General features: G+C 35.9%; 1 protein-coding gene across 1 annotated transcript in view; it reads right to left on the bottom strand.

The window, feature by feature from the left end:
- Positions 1–24,079, bottom strand: part of PPP3R1 (protein phosphatase 3 regulatory subunit B, alpha) — a 62,151-nt gene that overhangs the window by 25,499 nt on the left and 12,573 nt on the right. Inside the window, exon 2 of the mRNA XM_046662262.1 lies at positions 3,247–3,286. Coding sequence (XP_046518218.1) covers positions 3,247–3,286 — 40 coding nt within the window. The remainder of the gene's footprint in view (positions 1–3,246; positions 3,287–24,079) is intronic.

Below are 24,079 nucleotides of genomic sequence, written 5' to 3'. Positions count from 1 at the left end.
TTATTTATCTGTGTATGTCACAGGGCCGAAGACAGTACCTTACAGCAAATAATTTAGAATTTTATTACCTTTTTAAAAAGTAGCACAATTTAAATACAAAAGAACAAAACAGGGGCTGGCCCAGTGGTGCAGCAGGTAAGTTCACACCTTCTGTTTTGGTGGCCCAGGGTTCGCCAGCCCGGATCCCAGGTGCAGACCTACACACTGCTTGTCAAGCCATGCTGTGGCAGGCGTCCCACATATAAAGTAGAGGAAGATGGGCACAGATGTTAGCTCAGGGCCAGTCTTCCTCAGCAAAAAAGAGAAGGATTGGAGGTAGATGATAGCTCAGGGCTAATCTTCCTCAAAAAAAAAAAAAAAGAACAAAGCAGACAGTAACCACTTGAAGAGTTGAGAGGACCACTGAAGGCTGAGACGATTATATAAAGCCTCATCAAGAATACAGAAGTGAGCAGGGTCTTGAAGGGGTAAGAAGGCATCACAAGATTTAACATGAACAGGGAAGTATAAAGAGTGAAGTGCCTAAAAGATGGTTTTGGTTTTTTTTAGATTGGCACCTGAGCTAGTATCTGTTGCCAATCTTCTTCTTTTTTCTGTTTTTTTACTTCTTCTCCCCAAACCCCCCCCCCGCCCGAGTACACAGTTGTGTATTCTAGCTGTAGATCCTCCTGGTTCTGCTATGTGGGATGCTGCCAAACGGAAGCGCATGAACTTCACCACGGGGCCGGCCCCTCAAGGACTGGTTTTAACATTCTTATATATGATAGTAGCTGTTTACAGATAACACTAAGCTCTTTCAATACAAAAGAGATTTTGCAAATAAGCAAAAAAAATAAATTACTGCAATGTGTTGATGGAGAAAAGAGTGGTAGTTTTAACGTAGACAAGTTCATTTTGGGGAAATACATCCAAATCATGTAAAAAATATGATAAAAATACATTATATTCTAGTGACCCAAGTAAGGAACAGAGAAAAAACCATATGCTGGATAACAGAAGAACTCAGATGGATTCACAGCTGGCTGAACAACCAGTGACAAGTCTGGATCTTTAGAGACAAGGCCCAACACTTTCACGGAAGCATAGACGAAGTCGCAAGAAAGAACACTTGCTAAGTTCTGAGGATAAAATGAAAAGGGACAGCGTTAAGAGGGTATGGAATCTCCTTACGTACCCACCACACATTTTAAGACTTGGCTTTTGCCATCCTGGATGTGCAGAAGGGAGGCCACCTTGCCTTTTGCCCTGTTACATTTTTCTTTGCAACCAGGTAAATGACCCTCAGGCCCAGATGTAAAGAGAGAGCAGAAGATAAAAACCTGGGAAGTACTGTCCCCTTAGGACTCCTGTTCCTTGACCAAGAAACAAAAACTAACTTCCTAGACCTCATTCCTATCCGAGTAGAACTCCAATGGCTAATCCCAACTCTGTCTGTGGCCTGACGCCTAGCTACTTAAAGATTGCCACACTTCCTTCTTGCCCACTAGCAACTGGGAGAATAATTACGTAACAGGCTCAAACTGAATAGGAAGTGGCAAGGCACAATTCAGAGCAGAACACTTTCAATTCTAAGGAAACTATAAAACTGACACATTAACTTTACCAGAGACAAGAATTATAGATCTGGACAACACCCAGAGCACTAGTCTGTAACTAATCTATCTTGACCATATTTCAAAAATAGGTGAGGCAGTCACAGAAGGGAGAGTTCTCAAATCCAGAAGACTGCTACAGTCCATAAGAGGGTTCAGCAAACTTTTTCTCTAAGAGGCCAGACAGTAAATATTTTAACCTTCGTGGACTACGTGATCTCTGTCACAACTACTCAACTCTGCCGTTGTAGCATGAAAGAGCCATAGACAATATGCAACCAAATGGGATGGCTGTGTTCCAATAAAATTTTATGAACAAAAACTATCAGCAGGTGGTAGTTTACCAACCCTGGTCTAGAGTCATAATTAGGTTTGGTTTTGGTCAATTCTAACAATATGCTGGATGCAATATTTTATCTTCATGTTTAAAACAGAAACATACAACCTATATCTGATCATAATTATGTAAGAAATTCATAAAGGAAAGCCTGGGAGGAAATAGTTAAATAAAATGTAAATAATAAATTGGGATGGCAGAATAATGGGTAATTGGTCATAGAGTATCACCATTTAAAAAATAAGTTTAAAAAACTGTAGAAGTTACAAAATGGAAGGTAAAATGGATTAACAAGTTTTAGCTTATGGTAATGGCTATAAAGAAAATAAACATGGTACTACCCATGATACAGAGAGTCTGAAGTGGAGAGAGATACAAAACATCTCCAAAGAGGTGACATTTATGCCGAGAGTAGAAAGACAAAGAAGTTAGTCAAGTAAAGAGCTGATGGAACAGCATTCTACCCAGGAGCTCGTAATCAAGCAAAGGTGTTGATGAGAATGAAAAAAATGGGCAAGGGTTTTAGGAAAAGAAAGAAGACTAATGAAACAAAATGAGCAATGGGAAAAGGGGCTGTAATGAGGCAAAAAGGAACAGACACTTCATTGCAAGGTAAGATGACTCCAAACAAGGCAGGACCAACTTTACCAAACAGGGATGGAAAGGATAAGGAAGTTCAGAATGGTGTGGGAGTTCTGGGATCTCATGATGATATCTAAACTTACTAGAGGTCCCCATTCCAATTCTCTGGATCACCCTCTTTCCCAACCATTGCCTTTCCACACAACAGACCTTATGATTTTATTTAAGCCCCATGGTCCTCTGATTGATCCTTGAAGCAAGAACTTCTAAGACTGTCATTTTCTTTCTTTGTGTTCTCCACCGTACAGTCAGAAATAACCAGCCCACCGACACTTCTTATACTCCTCAGTCTCCCCAGAAACATCTTTTGCAATAGCTACTTGGTCTTCCAAAGTTTTGCCTTCAATAAGCACTTTATTTTATGTAACCGCAAGATAAATAAGTTAACTGTTTACTTGAAACTCTGTTAATGTTAAAAACTTATATTGCGTTAAGCCACTGAGATTTGAGGGTTCATTTCTAACTACATCGTGGTGCAGATACTAACAATAAAGAGGTCTATAAAAAAAATTTCCCTACTCTTGATAACTTAAAAAGACTATAAGTCAATTCACTACCTATTTTAAATAGTTAAGGGCTAACTGCTACATACAGAGAGAGAGGTGTGTGATATATATACATACATAGAGATGTGTAAATAAAAGAAATTCTTGATAACAAGAATATTTCACTTACAGTGTGAGCACATTTCCAAAGGATAACTTGCCTCATTTCCCTGGAGAAAAAAATAATAATAATAATTAGTCACAAAATTGGCACAAACTTCTTTAAAAGGTTGAACTTAAGTATTTTGAGTCACGAAACACAGGGAAATAAGCCATAAACTAATATATCTAGATCTATAAACTACAAGAGCTCTTGAATCCAACAGGCCTGATTTGCGGCTCTGCCACTTAAAACTTATGCACACATCTGATTAAAATTTACTTTAAATATTATAAATACCCTAAATATGTTGTCTATCAAATTTTAACCCACTGGAGACTATCAATGCTTTAACTTGTCTTGCTGGGTAAACTCATTTTGGGATAGAGCTCAGAATAAAGCTACCCCTGCCATCTGTATTTAATTGAACAGCATCCTGAGACTGCACAGCTGTCAAAAAGAAAACAACAAAAATCTCTTATCATTTATACCTGCACTGAAAGAATTTTCCATACACTGTGCAACTAAAATTAGAAAAACATTAATAGGAAGATAGGTTCAATGTAAGACAACCAGCCACTTGAACTGCAATTCAAATTTTTATTTTCATGAAAAGTCTTATTTCATGGACAGACTCTAAGTTAATATAATTTATCTGAACTTCTAATTTATAAAAAATGTAAAATCTGTTTTCCATACTAGGATTCCATGTGAAATTTAAGGAAAAAGATGCTCCAGAAAAACTACAGACACGGTGGAAGATCACACTATTTGATAAGTAACGGAACCGCGAGTAGTTGTAAATCTAAAACAGTAAAAATTCCAAGTATAACAGACTTACGTGAGGTAAAAATCATGAAGATCTTTTAAAAAGGCTACAGAACTTAAAGTAATGTAAATTGAGTTTTTAAAGTTCAGCAATAAAACTGAGTACCACACATCCTATATTATTCCATTTATCTAATCTTGAACCCTGTCTAGCAGTAAGTGTATAACAGGATTAACCTTTAAATATTTGAATGTATTTATGTATCCTAAGAAGTTATTGAATACAGCCTGAAAAATCATTTTAGTCTGGCTAGCTAGCTTTTAAACTCCTAAAAGTATCTTTTATTCTGTGTAAACTTAAGGTCTAATAAAAGCTTATCAGTAAATTAGTATCTTCAATTCTCATGATGCTGCCAAGAATTAGTCTCTTTCTTGAAAATTATTAACTGCAATTTTCCAGAACTGGTAAATTTAATTTTAGGTAACTTTAAATATCAAACATTAATAAAGCTTGACCTTATTAATAAGCAGAGATGGAGTTCTTATTCTGCTTATTTTGCACTTTAATTAACAGACATTAATCTATTATTAATAGCCACCATGATTCCTATCTTTTACTGCCTCACATATTCTTTCACAACTAAATTTTTTAAAATATCCTTTTTTTTCCTGAGGAAGATTAGCCCTGAGCTAACATTCGCCACCAATCCTCCTCTTTTTGCTGAAGAAGACTGGCCCTGAGCTGACATCTGTGCCCATCTTCCTCTATTTCATGTGGGACGTCTGCCACAGCATGGCTTGACAAGCAGTGCGTAAGTTCTCACCTGGGATCCAAACCAGCGAACCCTAGGCTGCCAAAGTGGAACATGCAAACTGAAGTGCTACACCACCAGCCTGGCCCCTAAAATATGCTTTTTAAAAAATCTTATTCCACTCTACCTTAAAATTAAATATGTTTCTTGTGAGGCTCTCAAAAGAGTATAATGACGCTTTGGATTGTCATTGTGACTCTGTATTTTTTTTAAGTGATTAACATTATAACTGTTTTATAAATATGGGTAAAGGGATATGAGGTAGTTTCAGGAAGGACTCTGAAACCAGGCCCTTCTTTCTCCAGCCCACTGACCTTTCCAGTGTTACTAATTCTTTACAAATGATACCATCCATCCTCTACCTGTATCACTCCCTGCTAGCCAGTGTCCACAAGACCCAGGGACCAGCCTTGACTAGGGCTCCGCAGGGCTTTTCCACCAACAGTGAATGCCTCATCTCTCTCCTAAACTTAGAATCCACATATCCAAAAAGTTACTTCAACTTCAACCCATCTAATTTTATACCCAGCAAAACTATCTTTCAAATATTAAGGCAAAATGCTTTTTCCAGATAATCAAAAAATAAAAGAATTAGGCTCCAATACACACGTACTACAAGAAATGTCAAAAGAAAATTCAAGCAGAAGAAACATGATACTAGATGGAAATTTACATCTAGACTGAGGAATAAAGATTACCAAAAATAGTAAATATGTAGGTAAATATAAAAATTTTTCTCGTTTTTAAATGTCTTTAAAATATAATTAACTATTTAGCACAAACATAACAATGCATTGTGGGGTACATAATGAGTAGAAGGAAAACGTATAATAGCACAAATGTGAGAGAAAAATGTATGTATACTGTCAAGATTTTACATTACAAGGAAAACATTCTAACATTATTTGAAAGTGGAGCATGATGTTAAAAATGTATAAACTCTACAGCAACCACCTTCTAAAAAAAGATAAAATGATATTCACAAAGAACATTCAAGCCAAAGGAAAGCAAATAGGAAAAAAGGAACAAAAATCAAATGAGAATAGAAGGTAAATAGCAAGACAGTAGATTTAAATTCAAACATTTTGAGAACTGTATTACTTATGTTAAGTGTAAAGAGTCTAATAACTTCAATTAAAAGAAGATGCAACCATATGCTATCTCCAAGAAGCCTACTTTAAAAAGAGGTTACAGACAGGCTAAAAGTGAAAAGATAGAAAACACACGAATACTAATCAAAAGAAATATACAATGACTAGTAACACTGGACAACTTAGACTTCAGAACAAGGAATATTGCCAGGGCTAAAGAGGGCTATTTCATAATGTTAAGAGTAGATTTATTAGGAAGATGTAACAATTCTCAATATATTGTAATACTGTGATTTACAATAAGAAACATAGATTTGGTCTTTCTCTGTTTTTAGCACAGAGTTCTCAAACCTCTGGGAATCTCCCAAATGCGGACAACCATAAATCTATCTTTTGTTATGTTAATGAGGTGACTGAGAAAGCCCCTAAAGATGGGCCCTGGGTGCCAAGAGAACAGACCATGTGACTACAGGGACTTTCAACCCTAACCTCCGGGGAGCAGAGAGGGGCAGGAGGTTGACACAATCACCAATGGCCAATGATTTAATCAGTCAAGGCTTTGTAATGAAGCCTCCATAAAAACCCAAAGGAAAGGGTTCAGAAAGCTTCTGGGTTGGTGAACACGTGGAGATTCAGGAGAGTGAAGCACCTGGAGAGGGCATGAAAGCTCTGTGCTCCTTCCCACATACCTTGCCCCGTGTATCTCTTCCATTTGGCTGTTCCTGAGTTATATCCTTTTATAATAAACCAGTGATCTAGTAAACAAAATGTTCCTCTGAGTTCTGTCAGTTACTCTGGAAAATTAATCAAACCTAAAGGGGGTGGGGGGGGGGGGGTCATAGGATTCTTCAATCTATAGCCAGTTGGTCAGAACTCCAGGTGACAACCTGGAACCTCAATTTGCATCTGAAGGGGAGAATGGGGACAGGTCTTGTAGGACTGAGTCCTTAACCTGTGGAATCTGATGCTATCTCCAGGTAGTGTCAGAATCTAGTCGAACTGTAGGACACCCACCTGGTGTCCAAGAATTGTGCAGATGTGTGGGGAAAAACTCCACACACACATTGTAATTGGGTACCAGAACTCTTTTATACATGTACGCTGAATAACAGAGTTTCAAAACAAATGAAAACAAACATTTATAGAACTGAAAAGAAAACAGACAATCATATTTGGAGATTTTAACATTTCTCACAGCAACTGACAGAAAACAAGTAGACCAAAAAAACAAGTAATGTTATAGACAAGATCTGAAGAACACACTATATACCAACATGTCTAAACAGCAGAACAATCTTTTCCAGTGCACATGGAACATTCACAAAGACAGACATTATTTGATCTGTTCCCACCTTAAGAAGCTAGAAAAAGAATAAATTAAACCCAAAGCAAGGGGAGAAAAAGAAAAAAGCAGAAATTAATGAAATTTAAAGAGGACAAAGAAAAATAAAACCAAAAACTCATTTCTTGGAAAAGGTCAATAAATAAACCCCCAGGCAAATCATTACAAATCCTACAGTCATTCAAAGAAAAATAAAGGAATATTCTAAACAGTGTATGAAAATAAATTTAACTTAGATGAAATGGACAAGTTTCTTGAAACCAACCAAAAAGTACTCAAGAAGAGAAAAGCTAAACAGCTCTATGGCTGTTATAAGAAATTGAATTTGAGTTAAAAATCTTCCTACAAAGAAAACTACAGACCCAGATGGCTTCACTGGTCAATTCTATCATACATTCAAAGTCCAGAAACATACCAACCCTACACAAATTCCTTCAGAAAGCAGAAGAGAATAGTTCTTGACTCATTTTATGAGGCCAGCATTACCCTGATACCAAAATCAGACAATGACATTACAAAAAAGAAAACTGTACTCCAATATTTGTTCATGACCGTGGATAGAAAAATTCTTAACAATGTTGGAGCAAATTAAATCTGGAAAAAATTTTAAAAGAATAAAACATCATGACCAAGTGAGGCTTATCCCAGCAATATAAGGTTGGTTTAATATTCAAAATCAATGTGATTCACTACACCAACAGAGTAAAAAAGAAAAAAACATCATATGGTCATCTCAACAGATAGAATAAAAGCATCTGACAAGTTTCAACCCCTATTCATGGTAAACAAGAACAACAACTCAGCAAAGTAAGGATCTTCCTCAATCTATAAAGCTTATCTACAAAAAGCCTACAGTTAACATCACACTTAATAAGGTGAAAGACTAAATGCCTTCTCCCTAAGATCAGGAACAAGATAAAGCTATCTGCACCAGCGCAGTAAGGCAAGACTGAGGAAATAAAAGGTATATAGACAGGAAAGAGGAAGTTAAACCCCCTTTACTCACAGACGACATGATTGCGTATATACACAAATCCTAAAAAACTACAAAAAAGCTATCAGAACTAATAAATGAATGAAGCAAGGTCAGAGGATACAAGGTTAATATACAAAAATCAGATGTATGCCTATATTCTGGCAATAACTGAAAAATGAAATTAAGAAAACACTTCCATTTAGAAAACCATCAAAAATACAAATACTTAGTGATAAAGTTAATAAAATATGCAAGGACTGCACAATGAGGACTATGAAACACAGCTGAGAGATGTTAAACACACTCAAAAAAAAGAGTTATATTACGTTCATAGATCAGAAGACTCATTAAGATGACAATTCTCCACATACTGATCTACAGATAGAAAAGAATCCCAATCAAAATCCCAGTGAAATATTTTATGTAAGTCAGTCAATAAACTGATGCTAAAATTTATATGGAAATGCAACAGACCTAAGTAGCCAAACAATTTGAAAAAGAAGAACAATGTTGAAGTACTTATACAATCTCACTTAAGATAGTCATCAATAGAGTGATATTGCTGTTAGAATAGACATAAGAATCAATGGAACAAAAATAGAATGAAAAAAATACACACACATACACAAAGTCAAGTGATTTTTGACAAAGGTGTTCTGTTCAGGTAACTCAATGGGGAAAAATCTTTGCAACAAATGATCCTAAAACAAATGGATATCAATACGCAAAAAAAAAAAAAAGAGAAAAGATTTGAATAGACATTTTACAACAAAAAACATACACACAGCAAGTAAGCACATGAAGAGATGTTTCACATCATTAGACATTAGAGGAATGCAAATTAAAACTATGAGATACCACTATACATGTAACTAGTATATAGATGGCTACAATTTAAAAACTGACATTCCAAGTGTTGCTGAAAATGTGGAACAAATGGTTGGGTGCTGGGCAGAATTCTAGGACAGCCCTCCAAAACCCCAGCCCTTGGTATACAACATCTTCTCCCAGTTGTTCCAACACTAATCTATGTACCGCTGCACAGAGATTTTGTATTTGTAATTAAGGTTCCCAATCAGTTGACCTCAGGATAAGATTATTCAGGTGGGTGTGAATAATCATAAGAGCCTTTTAAAAGCAGAGAGGAGAAGTCAGAGATTCAAAGAATGAGAAGAATTCAGCACGAGGGAGATGGAGTAGGCCACACGCCACTGAATGCAGGCAGCCTCAAGGAGCTGAGAGTGGCCTCTAGGTGACGGTGAGCAAGCAGAGACCACAATCCTAAAACAGCAACGAACTGAGTTCTGCCAAAAAACTAAATGAACTTGGAAACAGAATCTTACCCCGAATCTCCAGACAAGAAGTCAGTCTGGCTGACACCTGATTTCAGCCTTTGATACCCTAAAGAGACACCCTGTGCTGAACTCCCGACCCACAGAACTATGAAATAATAAACAGGTGCTGCTTTAAGCCACTAAGTTTATGGTAATTCGTTAGAGAGCAATAGAAAACTAACACCCAGACATATGGCATATGTGGCTAAAAGATGTGGAGCATTTGAAATTTTTATACATTGCTGGTGGGAACTCAAAATGGTACAGCCATTTTGGAAAACAGTTTCGGTAGACTCTTAACATTAAGTTTAACATAATATTCAGAAATGAAAAACTGTCTACACAAAGATTTGTATACATATGTCCACAGAAGCTTTATTGTTAATAGGCCAAACAAGAAACAATCTAAATGTTTATCCACTGTCCAATGGATAAACAAACTGTGGTGTATCCAAACAACGGAGTGCTACTCAGGATCAAACAGGAAAAGACTACTGATACACACAACAACATACATGAATCTCAAAAGCAATATGCTAAAACAAAGAAGCCGGATACACAAGGTTACATGCTGCATGATTCCATTTACTTAATTTATTTATTTATTTATTTTTTAAAGATTGGCACCTGAGCTAACATCTGTTGCCAATCATCATCATTTTTTTTTTTTTTTTTTCTCCCTAAAGCCCCTCAGTACATAGTTGCTCATTCTAGTTGTAGGTCCTTCTGGTTGTGCTATGTGGGACACCGCCACAGCATGGCCTGATGAGTGATGCCAGGTCCACACCCAGGATCTGAACTGGTGAAACCCTGGGCCACTGAAGTGGAGCACATGAACTTAACCACTTGGCCACGGGGCCGGACCCCATAATTCCATTTATACATGCCAGAAAAGGCCAACTATAGTTCTTGAAAGATCAGGGGTCGCTGGAGTGAAGGGAGAATGCTAAGGTTACCAGGTAACATTTTACAGTGACAGCAATGTTCTACACCTTGATTTTGGTGGTGTTTACAAAACTATATATGTTTGTCAAAACACATTAACTGTACACTTAAAACGGGTTAGTTTTATTATATGTAAGTTTTACCTCAACAAAGTTGATTTTTAAAACTTAGTCACAAAGGAGTCCCAAGTATAATGGAATTGCTTCAAAACATAGATTTAAGTTTCTAGTTAAGAAAGCTAACAATCCATCGTTTTCTTTAAAATAGTAAGTTTCATACTATTATTTAAAATCTAAAAACTGTATGAATTTTTATTTTTATAAGATACATAGGCATTTCAAGGTAGCAAATTACTTGTTTTTCAGATTAATCTTGCAGTATCATGAAAAACCAGAAACTACCTAGTTTAACAGTAATCTTAACCTTTATAATTCTTTCATCCTTTACTTAGTCTCCTCAGATTTTAAACTCCACGAAGGCAGCAAGTGTCTCACTATCTTTTGATACCCCTTGCCAGATTTAACACTGTCCTAAATTTATTCAAGGAAGAATTATATAGGTACATGTAAAAATATAGATAAGAAACTTGGTTTAAGTGGCATTTTAAGTGTGAATGTACTAAAGAACATAAAGATTAAGGGCATATTAGGAGAGACAATAAATTCTTAAAAGCCTAGTTATTAAAAAACTTTAGGGGCCGGCCCATGGCCGAGTTGTTGAGTTCATACACTCCACTTCGGCCACCCAGGGTTTCATCAGTTCAGATCCTGGGCATGGACCTGGCACCGCTCATCAGGCCATTCTGAGGCAGTGTCCCACATAGCAGAACCGAAAGGGCTTACAACTAGAATATACAACCATCTACTGGGGGGCTTTGGGGAGAAGAAGGAGGAAGGGGAAAAAAAAAAAAAGATTGGCAACAGTTATTAGCTCAGGTGACAATCTTTAAAAAGAAAAGAAAAACCTTTAGATTTTCGCTTTCCTTGATGCTGAATAATGAGTATTTTATTGACTTTTCATAACGAGTGTCTATTAAATTTGGATCTACGCACACTTTAAGTATTACTCAGTACTCTAATACTGAGTAATATTTATAGTTCGCAAGAAGAGCTTATAACCAAATAAGACCATGTTGTCACCTCTTAAAGTCTACTAGAAAAAGATAAATGTCTAAATATTCTGACAGCATGCCCTTTGAAAATATTCTAAACTTTACAGTATGCATCCACAAAATTATTTTTATTCTCTCACATCTTGACATTTTAAGATCAAAGTAACTAAACAAAATGAGATAAAAGAGATCCAAAAATATTTTTGTCATTTCTTTGCCAGAAAACTTCTTTAGAAAATATTTTCCTATTCCTACTGATTTAATGTGTACCAAAATTGATAATCGTAAATTTTTAAAACAATAATGAATAATATGGACTTGAAGAAAAAGAATCAATCCAAATGTCTTTATCTGCTGAAAGACAAAGCTTGCCAACTTCCAACAGTTGATGATAATTATGATAATGACATCAATTTTTTTCTAGAGTAAAAATCACTGACCATCTTAATCACTGTTCTATAACAGACAGTCCTCATTCCTAGAAGTACAAAACAAGGTGTGAAACTGTGCATAGGTGAACATGGGGAAAAGGAAGTGAAAAGAACAAAGGACAGAAGCAAGAGACAAAAATCGTTACTATGAGTAGACTGCCAGGGACAAGTCTGTCTCTATCAAGCTGAGAGTCCACAAGTACCCGTCCCTCTAGGCAGTGTCTTCTCCGTGGAGGAAATAAGAAAGTTAGGCCCGATTAGTTCAAGGGGTCCTCCTAGCTGTGTTAAATTTTTTGACTGCTAACGAAGATGGTGGACATACTTAAATACAGGAGAGAGAAAGGGAGGGAGGACGAAAGGGAAAGCAAACACAGGAGGTCAAGAAACTTCTTAAAGTATCCTGTTGCTCCAAGAGACAAAAAGTTTCCCACATAGAGTATGCTTAACTTTTTATTATTTGCTTTTGTAGGCCAGTTCAACAGTCATATAAGAAAGGAAAACGCAATAAATCTCAGAAGTACAAGTTGTTAGCAATATAAATCAAACATGACCTTAGTTAATAGCAACAAATCTGGCACCAGGGATTTTGTGAACACTCTGTAAAACTTAGTTATGATGCCATCACACGGCAGGAATATTCATTAAGACAGTATACCACTGTTAAACAGGGCTCGTTTTCCAATAGAAGTCAATAACATAACATATCTGTACTTGTCAAATGATTTTAGGAGGAAAAAAACACTAAAAATTTCCAGCCTGATAAATGCCAAAATTACACTCTATAGCTTGCTTGAATTCATCTAGCAAATGTTTGAAGGTACGTATGTTAACTATTTTAAAGATCCTACTGTATAATGGGACCTGGAATAATCATATCTATTATTCAACTTCACAATTTAAAACCTATCTCATATTAAATAATACCTAACCCAACCAATCTTATTTTTCTTTACTACCCAATATAAACCAGGATGTTTGTATGTTTATCTCATATCCTGCAATCTTCCTGAATTCATTTATTAGTTATAGCTTTTTCTGTAGATTTCTCGGGATGTTCTATGTAGACAATCATGTCACCTGCAAATAGGGCCAGTTTCTCTTTCTTTCCAAGCTATTACCTTTTATATTCTTTTCTTGCCTTATTGCACTGGTTAGAACTTTCAGCACTATATTGAAAGAGTGGTGAGAGCAGATATTTCTGCCTTGTTACTGATCTTATGGGGAGAGTATTCAGTCTTTGCCATAAGTACATTGTTAGCTGTAGGTTTTTATAGATGTTCCTTATCCAACTGACTTAGTTCCCCTTCTGTATTATTTTCTTTTAAATCATGAATGAGTCCTGAATTTCATCAAAAGCTTTTTTTACATCAACTGATGTGATCATGTGATATTTCTTCTTTAGTATGTGAATACGGTGGATTATTTATATTGAGTTTCAAGTAGTGAACCAGCCCTGCATCCCTGTAATGAACCATAGTTGGTCATGGTATACAATTTTTTATACATATTGCTTAATTCTATTTGCTTATATTTTGTTAAGGATTTTTATCTACATTGATATGGGCTACTGATCTATAGTTTTATTGTATTGTCTTTTTTTGATTTTGGTATCAAGGCAATGAACCTATTCAAATTTTCTCACATTGGATGAGATGTGGTAGTTTGTATTTGTTCAAGGAATTGGTCCATTACATCAAAGTTGTCGAATTTATGTGTATAGAGTTGTTCATAGTATTCCCTTATTACCTTTTACATGTCTGCAGGGTCTATGGTCTATTTCACTCCTGATCCTGATAATTTGTTTCTGCTTTTACTCCTCTCAGTCTTGCTAGAGGTTTAATTTATTGATCTTTTTGAACAATCAGCTCATTGATTTTGTCTATTGTTTTTGTTTTCAATTTCAGTGATTTCTGCTTTTATCTTTATTTCCTTCCTTCTCTTTGCTTCAGGTAGATTTTGCTTTTTTTTTTAGGCTCTTGAAATGCGAACTCAACATTATTAGACATTTTTTTCCTTTTCTAAAGTGTACATTTAATGCTACAAATTTCCCTCTCAACACTGCTTTAGCTATGTCCCACAAATTTCAATAGGTTGTATTCTTATTTTCATTCAGCTCAAAGTATTTTTATTTCCCTTGAGACTTCCTCTTTGACCCATGGGTTATTTAGATGTGTGCTCTTTACTTTTCAAGTGTTCAGAGATTTTCCAGTTATCTTTCTTTGACTTCAGGTTTATTGCATTGTAGTCAGAGAACACATTTTGTATGATTTCAATTCTTTTAAATTTGTTGAGGTTTGTTTTTATGGCCCAGGATATAGCCTATCTTGCTATGTGTTCTGTAGAAGAGGTAGTATATTCCAGACTTGTTTGGTGGAGTGCCCTATAAAAGTCAACTAGATACTATTGGTTGATTGTGTTGCTACGTGCTTCTATAGCCTTGTTGATTTTCTGCTTAGTTGTTCCATCACTCGTTGAGAAACAGGTGTTTAAGTCTCTAACTACAATTTTGAATTTGTTGTTTCTCCATTCAGTTCTATCAATTTTTGCTTCATAAATTTTGCAGCTTTACTGTTGCATGCAAACACATTTAAGACTTCTATGTCTTCTTGATGGACTTATCCTTTCATCATCGTATAATGGCCATTTACTGTCTCTGATAATTTTCTTTGCCCTGAAATCTACTTTATCTGATTATCAATATAGTCATTCCTGCTTTCTTAGGATTAATGTTTGCATAATATATCTCTTCTTCCTCCCTTTTACTTTCAATTTGTCTATATCATTATGTTTGAAGGAAGTTTCTTGTAGACATTATAGAGTTGGTCATGTTTTTAATCCTCTGCAAATATCTGTATTTTAACTGGTATATTTAGAAAATTTATATTTAATGTTATTATGGGTATGTGGATTCATGGATTTTATTTCAAGGAGTTATAATCTTTTATCATCATCATCTAATGATGGCTTAAATTGTCCCACATTTGGCCAGTGGGAGTCCTTCCCCTCCAGGCTGCCTCCCGCATCCTTTTAGAACATCCCCATCATTCTCTGGGCCCTCCTTACCTTCTGTGTTCCAAACATACATTGTACTTTCCCTACTCCAGTCCTGAAATCAGCTATTTCCCCGAGGAGCCCGTAGTTCCTTTTAATGGAGAATGGTTAATGGTATCATTTGATGAAGAAAAGTTCTTAATTTAATGTCTCATTTATTCATCTCTTATTTTACACTATGATTAATTCCTAACACACCTGATTACTCTTTCACTGAGCTGTTTGAATGAAACTCTTACATGAATTTTTCTCTGTTTATATTGCTTTATTAATATTCTAAAGTATTTTCCTACCTGTAAAGAAGGCAAGAGCCTACTATTCATATCCTTTTACAGAAGATTAGTGAGGTGGAGAGAGTGAAACAGCCACCCATATCCAATGCAATATGCTAGGCATGATCAAAGCATAGACACTGCTATTCTCAGGTCCCCAAACAAACAATTTTGAAATTGTAGTGGTCTATAGACATCCAAGTAGACCTATCCAGCAAGTGTAGAACCTGGGCTCAGGGAAAAGATTATGATTAAAGATGCAATTTCGGAAATTATCAGCATAGAGATAGCAGACTTCCCCACTCAAGGGACAGCTCATAAAAATTGGAAAATGAAATAAAAAATAGTAGGAATACTAACATTTAAAGAATTGGAAGAAGAGAAATTCACCACAAAGCAAATGATTAAATACAAGAAGGGAATCACAAGGATATGGTTCTGTTCTAATAGTTTAATACTCTCTTAGGACTTTACCATAATCTATATTATTATATAATGTTTTCTTATACTATAATAAAACATATATATTATTTTGGTTCTATAATGGTTCATACTCTAATACAGTTCTAGAAAATATTTAAGTAAAAAGTTTAAGTAGGAAGGAGTTACGAGTCACAAAGTGGACAAACAGTAATTACTCCCAACTCCCATTTTTTTGGGTAGGTTCAGACTTTATATAAGTCATTATTATTAAAGGCAAGGTATAACTTTAATTTGATCGATAACAACTCTAAGTTACAAAGATTGCTATACTAAGAGTAATTACCAACACCAGCCCTACAAAACTATCTTTAAAATTACCTTAAGGGGTGAAACTGTTTAAATGATCTGCCTGTTTACTAAAACATACAATTCTAAATTCTTCCTTATTTAATGAACACACAAAGATGCACGACACCATTCTGGGTCTCTCTCTCAGATAAAAATATTTTCTGAGTGGTCACACAACTACTGGGGCTGTGGAATGCATTAAGATTCTATCTTAACTAAGACCTAAATTAAACACAAAGAGTTGTTGTTTCCACATATGGAATCAGTTTCCCATTATGATTACCTTACTACACTGCAAGCTCCATGACAGCAAAGCACTGTTTTCACCAAGACCAATGTAAAGAAGCTTAGCACCCCCTGCTTCTAGGGGTTTTATGATTTTAGGTCTCAAAGTAACTTTGATTACTTAGTTAAGGTCTGCCAAATTCGTCCATTATACAGTTACATTTTCCCCCTTGTATTTAATAAGCATCTTGTGGGAAGTTATTTTTAGACTATGTAAACATACAAGTTATTCCTCAAACTTCACCCACTCATTTTGACATCCATTGATGATTCTTGTCTGAGTCAACTATATTATGACTCCTGGGACAGTCATCCTCTAAGATGACCCCCACCTCCAGGTATTCACAGCCTTGTATAACCCCCTTCCCTTGTGTAACTTGCTTTTAACCAACTGACTATGACAATATTAAGAGCATATCACTTCTGTAGTTAGGTTACAAAAGATTGTGACATATATTTTAACGACAGTCTCTTTCTATAACTTTCTCAGCTTGCCTGCTTTAAAGAAGCTCACACAGCAAGAAACTGAGGGTGGCCCCCAGCCAACAACCCACAAGGAACCAAATGCCGCCAACAACCAATGCGTGAATGTGGAAATGGATCCTTCCCCAATCAAACCTTCAGATGAGACCAAAGACCCCAGGTTGATACTTTGATTTCAGCCATCTGAGACACCATGAAGCAGAGAACTCAGCCAAGCCCAGAGAAACTGTGAAATAATTAACGTGCATTATTTTAAGCAAGTAGACTTTGAAGTAATTTATTACAGAGCAAGAGCTAAGTGATATAAGTGCCATATGGCAGTTTCCTAATGCCATCATTCTTTCAACATTTATTACTTAGCTTTCTCCTGTAGGGAAAGGCTTTCTTTTCCCCTCCATTTCTATACACATTTATGTATTTGTTTTTTTCCCCTACAGTTACCCTTCAGTGCCTGATACACAGAAAGTAATACATATTTTTGAATTATCACTGAAATACGCTTTTGTAAATCTTCATTAAGTAATTTTTTTGCTATTTCTTTGGAAAAATGTATTGAGACCCAAACAACTAGTATATGAATTTTAAACATAATCCATTTGCCAATTAATTTTCCTCTTTATACCAGACTCAGTTTTTCCAGGAATGAGGCTCCCAACATTCAAGCAAACTGTCAAAAGAATGAGTATTTGTCCAAAAAGGTAAGAAAGATATCTTACAAAGTGCTTACTTAATACACTGTAAGCTGTTAATAAAAACAAGGATTTATGAATAAGATTTCATTCCCAAAGATATAAGGAACCTCTCAAATAACAACAGACACATGACAAAAGCTTTATTAAATCAGAAATCTTTTTGAAAGTCTACATTTGCAAAAACAAAAAAACTACTGGCTCAGGGCTGGCCTGATGGCACAGTGGTTAAGTTCACACATTCTGCATCAACAGCCCAGGGTTTGCCGGTTCAGATCCCACGTGCAGACATGGCACCACTTTGCAAGCCATGCTGTGGCAGGTGTCCCACATATAAAGTAGAGGAAGATGGGCACAGATGTTAGCTCAGGGCCAGTCCTCCTCAGCAAAAAGAGGAGGATTGGCAGCAGATGTTAGCTCAGGGCTAATCTTCCTCAAAAAAAAAAAAAAAAAAACCCACTGGCTCTTTTCATCTGGTTTTAATCTAACAATGAAACTACTTTTCTTCAAATTAAGACAATTCTTTACATAAGGTCCTAAAATCCTTCAGACACTTCAGATGTACTAATTTAAATTTCATTAACTACTTTAGTTCAAATTAAACATGCAATACAATAAATGTTGTTACTTTGTCAAGTTCTAATGGACTTTTTTAAAGGTAAAAACTGATGGATCTAGACAGGAATCTTTAAAAATTAGCTTTGTGTAGGGCCGGCTCAGTGGTGTAGTAATTAAGGTCATGCTCTCTACTGTAGCAGCTCAGGGTTCATGGGTTCGGATCCTGGGTCCAGACCTACACACTGCTCATCAAGCCATGCTGTAGCAGTGTCCCACATACAAAATAGAGGAAGACTGGCATGGATGCTAGCTCAGGGCCAATCTTATTCACCAAAAAAAAAGCTTTGTGAATATAAACATGGATTGGAAAAAAGGACAGTTTACTGAATACAAAGAAACTGAAATAACATTCATGTGCTGGGCACTATGTTAGAGATTTTACAAACATTTTCTCATTTATTCTCCAAACGATCTTCTGGGTGTCAAGGTTAAGCAGCTTGCACAAGGTCGCACAGCTGGTAGTGGTAGAAATCAAATTTTAACTCAAGCTAATAAAATTCCCATAGTATTCTTACTAACATATCATAAGGCCACACCTTTTCTGTATTACACAAAAGAAGCCGTTAAGTTATTGAAGCCCTTTTTTCCTCATCTTAGAACACTTAAATTCAAGTGGCTTGTCAATGCCGACTCACACTGGCATAGTAACTTAAAATGCGTTACTCATATATCTAACACAGCAGTCACAATCATAGAAACATGACAACAAGAGGGTGTGAGACAGGTGGAGACAGCTGAGAGGAGAAGTAAAGGGATGGAAAATATAAGACACTATTATATGGAAATTGTCCAACAACAACTTGTAAGGAGCAATACTAATTTGGTACTATATTTAATTTAAAAACACATATAAGCCCAAAACAAAACAGAAAACTCTAGGGACACAGCATTTTCAATAATTATAACTGAGAAAATAATCTCAAAACAGAAGATCTACAGTCCCAGCAGTGAACTGTTCTGGATGATGGTAAGAGACTACCTTGACTATGGCCACAGGAAACAGCCAAAGTAGAAGTTAGTACAATGGAGATCGAGCAACACTACAGCAAGGATGCACACAAAGACTTACAGCGACGGCAGAAACTACGGGGAAAATGTGACACAGGCACCCTAATTCTCAAGGAAAACCTGGAGTAGAAAGATGTTCGATGACAGCAATGAGAAGAAATAAAGGAAGGTAGAGTCAGACAGAAGGAAATGACTTTGCAGGAGAATTCCGAAGTAATAATCTACTAGGGGTCAGCAAACTATGGTCCCAGGCCAAATAAGGCCTACACCTCACGGGTTGTTTTTTTTTTTAGTGATATCTTTTTTTAATTGAGATATAACTGACACATAACATTATATTAGTTTCAGGTATACAATAAAATGATTCAGTATTTGTATATATTGCAATATGATCACCACAAGAAGTCTAGTTAACATCCATCACCATCCAGTTAAAAAAAACTTTTTTGTGATGAGAACTTTTACAATCTACTCTCTTAGCAACTTTCAAATAAGCAATACAGTATTATTAACTACAGTCACCATGCTGTACGTTACATCCCGTGACTTATTTTCTAACTGGAAATTTGACCTTTTAACCACCTTCACCTACTTCACCGCCCCCCCACCTCCCACCTCTGGCAACCACCCATCTATTCTCTGTACTTATGGGATCAGTTTTGCGGTTTTTTGGCTTTTTTTTTTAAGATTCCACACATAAGTGAGATCATACAGTATTTGTCTTTCTCTGTCTGACTTATTTCACTTAGCGTAATACCCTCAAGGTCCATCCGCATTGTTGCAGACAGCAAGATTTCCTCCTTTTTTATGGCTGAATAACATTCCATTATCTGCAGACACATACACGCACATTTTCTTTATCCATCCACTGATGGACACAGGTTGTTTCCATGTCTTGGCAACCGTAAATAATGCTATAATGACCACGCGGGTGCATATATCTTCTTGAGTTAGTGTTTTCATCTCCTTTGAATACTCAGAAACCGAACTGCTGGATCATATAGTAGTAGTTCTAATTTTTTGAGGAACCTCCCATACTGTTGTCTATAGTGCCTGTACCAATTTACATCTCCACCAACAGTGCACAAGGATTTTCTTTTCTCTACATCCTCACCAACACTTACTATTTCTTGTCTTTCTGCTAATACCCATTCTACAAACACGTGTGAGGTGATATTTCATTGTGGCTTTCATTTGCATTTCCCTGATGATTAGTGATGGTGAGCACCTTTCCATGTACCTGCTGTCTTCTTTGGAAAAATGTCTATTCAGATTCTCTGCTCATTTTTTAATTGGATTTTTGTTGTTATTGAGTTGTATGAGTTCTTTATGTATTTTGGATATTAAACCCTTATCAGATATATGATTTGAATATATTTTCTCCCATTCAGTAGGTTTCCTTTTCATTTTGTTGATGTTTCCCTTTGCTGTGCAGAAGCTTTTAGTCTGATGTAGTCCCATTTGTTTGTTTTTGCTTGTGTTGCCTTTGTTTTTAGTGTCAAATCAAAAAAAATCATCACCAAGACCAATATCAAGGAGCTTACAGCCTCTGTTTTCTTCTAGGAGTTTTACAGTTTCAGGTCTTACACTCAAGTCTTTAATCCATCTTTGAGTTGATTTTTGTGTATGGTGTAGGACAGTGGTCCAGGTTTCCCAACACTACTCAAGAGACTGCCCTCTCTCCATTGTATAGTCTTGGTTCCTTTGTCGTAAATTAATTGACCATATGTGTATGGACTTATTTCTGGGCTCTCTATTCTGTTCCATTGACCTATGTGTCTGTTTTTATGCCAATACCATACTGTTTTGTTTACTGTAGATTTGTAAGGGTTTTACTTAATAATAGCTTTATTAAGATATAATTCACGTACCATACAATCCATCCATCTGAAGTGTACAATTCAGTGGTCTTTAGTCCTTTCACAGAGTTGTGCAGCCATTACCACAATCAAATTTAGAGCATTTTCATCACCCCGAAAAGAAAGCCCATATCCTTTGGCAGTCACTCCCCATCTCCCTGCCTCACCCCACCCCTAGACAACCCCTAATCTACCTTCTGTCTCTACATATGAATCTATTCTAGATATTACATATAAATGAAATCACACAGTATGTGTTCCTTTCTAACTGGCTTCTTAGCAGAATATTTTCATCCATGTAGTAGCAAGAATTAATACTTTATTTTTTTTAATGCCAAATAATATTTCATGTTATGGATATACTACATTTTATTTATCCATGTTCATCAGTTAATGGACATTTAGACTGCTCCCATTTTTTGGCTATTATGAATAACGTTATGAACATTCATGTATAAGTTTTTTACTTCATATATTGTGGGTATATACTTTGGAATAGAATACTAGGTTATATGGTAACTCTCCGTTTAACACTTTGAGGTACCGTTTTCTAAAGCAGCTACAGCACTTACATTCCCACCAACAGTGTTATGAAGGTTCCAATTTCTCTACATCATCACTACCACTTACCTGGTCTTTTTGATTACAGCCATGCTACTGGGTGTCAAGTGGTACCTGACTGTGGGTCTGATTTGCATTTTCCTAATGACTAATAATGTCAGAGTATCTTTTCATGTGCTTATGGGACATTTGTTTATCTTCTCTAGAGAAATGTCTACTCAGATTCTTTGCCCATCTTTTTTAGTTGTCTTTTTACTGTTGAATTTTAAGAATTCCTCATATATTCTGGGTAGAAGTCTTACCAGATCTATGATTTGCAAAAATTTTCTCTCATTCTGTGGGTTGTCTTTTCATTTTCTCGATGTCCTTTAAAGCATAAAAGTTGTTAATTTAATGATATTCAATTTATCTTTTTTCTTTTGTTGTCTGTGCTTTTAGAAACAATTCGTCACCTGTGTTTGTAAATTAAGTTTTATTGGAACATAGCCATGCTCATTTGTTTAGGTATTATCTATAGCCGCTTCACGCTACAATGGCTGAATAGTTGCAAAAGACTGTATGGCCCACAAAGCTTAAAACATTTACTGCCTGGCCTTTTACAGAAAAAGTTTTCCAACTCCTGATCAAACACAATGCCAACAACTCCCACCCACCCTTAATTTAAAATGAACAGCCTGCCTTCACCTGTAGGGGCTGCAAAGCACATGATATCCTTTAGAAGGAAGGAGAATTTTGGTTATGCTAACTAGGTACAGAAAATATTTTTGTGAAGAGGCTGACAACATGGGGTGATAGGGAAAAAGTACAGTATAACATCAGGAGCCAGATATAATTTTCACTGCTTACAATACAATCAGTAATCTGTGACTTTTGTTCAGAGCACCAAATAAAATATTGATGAGATTGTTTTCACCATTAAAGGTCTAGCCTCTGGTTGTGGAAGGTAAGCTAAGGCCAGTTGATAAGAACTTTAACTGCCTTGGAGGAAGAGGGTCAAAAGGTATAAACTTCCAATTATAAGATAAATTAAGTACTAGAGATGTAACGTACAACATGATGACTACAGTTAACTCTGCCGCAGGATATGTAGGAAAGTTGTTAAAAGAGTAAATCCTAAGAATTCTTATCACAAGGAGAATTTTTTTTCTTTTTTTCTTTCTTTTCTTTGTATTGTATCTATATGAGATGATGGGTGTTAGCTGAACCTATGTGGTCATCATCTCACAATATATGTAAATCAAACCATCATGCTATACGCCTTAAACTTATACTGATGTATGTCAATTATCTCTCAATAAAACTAGAAGAAAAAAAAAACTACTGCCAGAGCAAGGAATTTGGTCTTTTTCTGGTATGCACGAAACAGGCAGATACAATGGGACCTAAGAAAAAAAACCTGCTATGAGACTTGCAATAAAGTTTTTCCTTTCTAATAAAAAGAAGACACTTGAGGAAGTGCTCCCAGCTCCTCCTCAGCCAGATTATTGGTACCTGAAACCATGGCGGCCCTCTCCTGACATGTAGGGCTTTAAAGCAAACCAGACCTATGCTCTTAATGAAACTGATGAACTACGGAACCACCCTGTAACTCTCTGGCTCTGGCTCCCCATTTTGTGAAATAATATATTCCTTATTATTTAGGCTACTTTTAGTGGGATGGGTAATCTGTTACTTTTAGCCCAAAACAAATCTAACTGATACATTTTCTACTTTGTTTATAAGCACATGACTGGACAGAGAGCTGCAGAGAAATTAGAATGAAGTGATTATTAAACCTGTACCTGCCAAGAATGCTACATACTAGTTTTTAGTAATTTGATTTTCAAAAATTTAAAAAGCATTTTGCACTTTATCAAGCATTTTAGGTAACTACCTTACCCAATACCCACAAGAACTCTGAATCAGGCAGTGTTGTGGCCATTTTACAGATATATACTTAAAAAGAAAAAAATTCAGAGTACTCCAATACTGGCCTTCCAAATCTATATCCCATGCTTATTCTACATCATCATATCATGTCTCATAGTTATCAAACAAAATTAATTGAAAGCAATAATTAACAACAAAATAATTACAGTATTCTTGCAGCACTTAAATGATTGCTTGACATTCTACAATTCTATTTGATGAGTAATGTGAGTAGAACGGATAATAAAATGTCCAAATTGCTGCTACATGTTAAGTTCCAACTGGGCAAGTGGAGCGACCAAAAGAACTCTAACACATTCTAACGACTACTTAAATGCACACTATAGCATATTATAATTTTTCCCTCCACGCACTTCAATCTATGCCATGAAGTCTTTGGAGCATTGTGTTTTTTTCTTTCATCTTTGTCCCTAACACTGTGTTTGATATATGTAGTAGGTGAACATAAATCTTTGCTACATTAAGAAATCAGAGATTCAGAGTTGTAGTCTCACTCGATCAGCTGTTCTACAATATATTTAGAAAAA

The sequence above is a fragment of the Equus quagga genome, chromosome 5, assembly GCF_021613505.1.
Source record: "Equus quagga isolate Etosha38 chromosome 5, UCLA_HA_Equagga_1.0, whole genome shotgun sequence".
Classification (NCBI taxonomy): Eukaryota; Metazoa; Chordata; class Mammalia; order Perissodactyla; family Equidae; genus Equus; species Equus quagga.
This window is presented reverse-complemented; position numbering and strand designations above follow the sequence as displayed.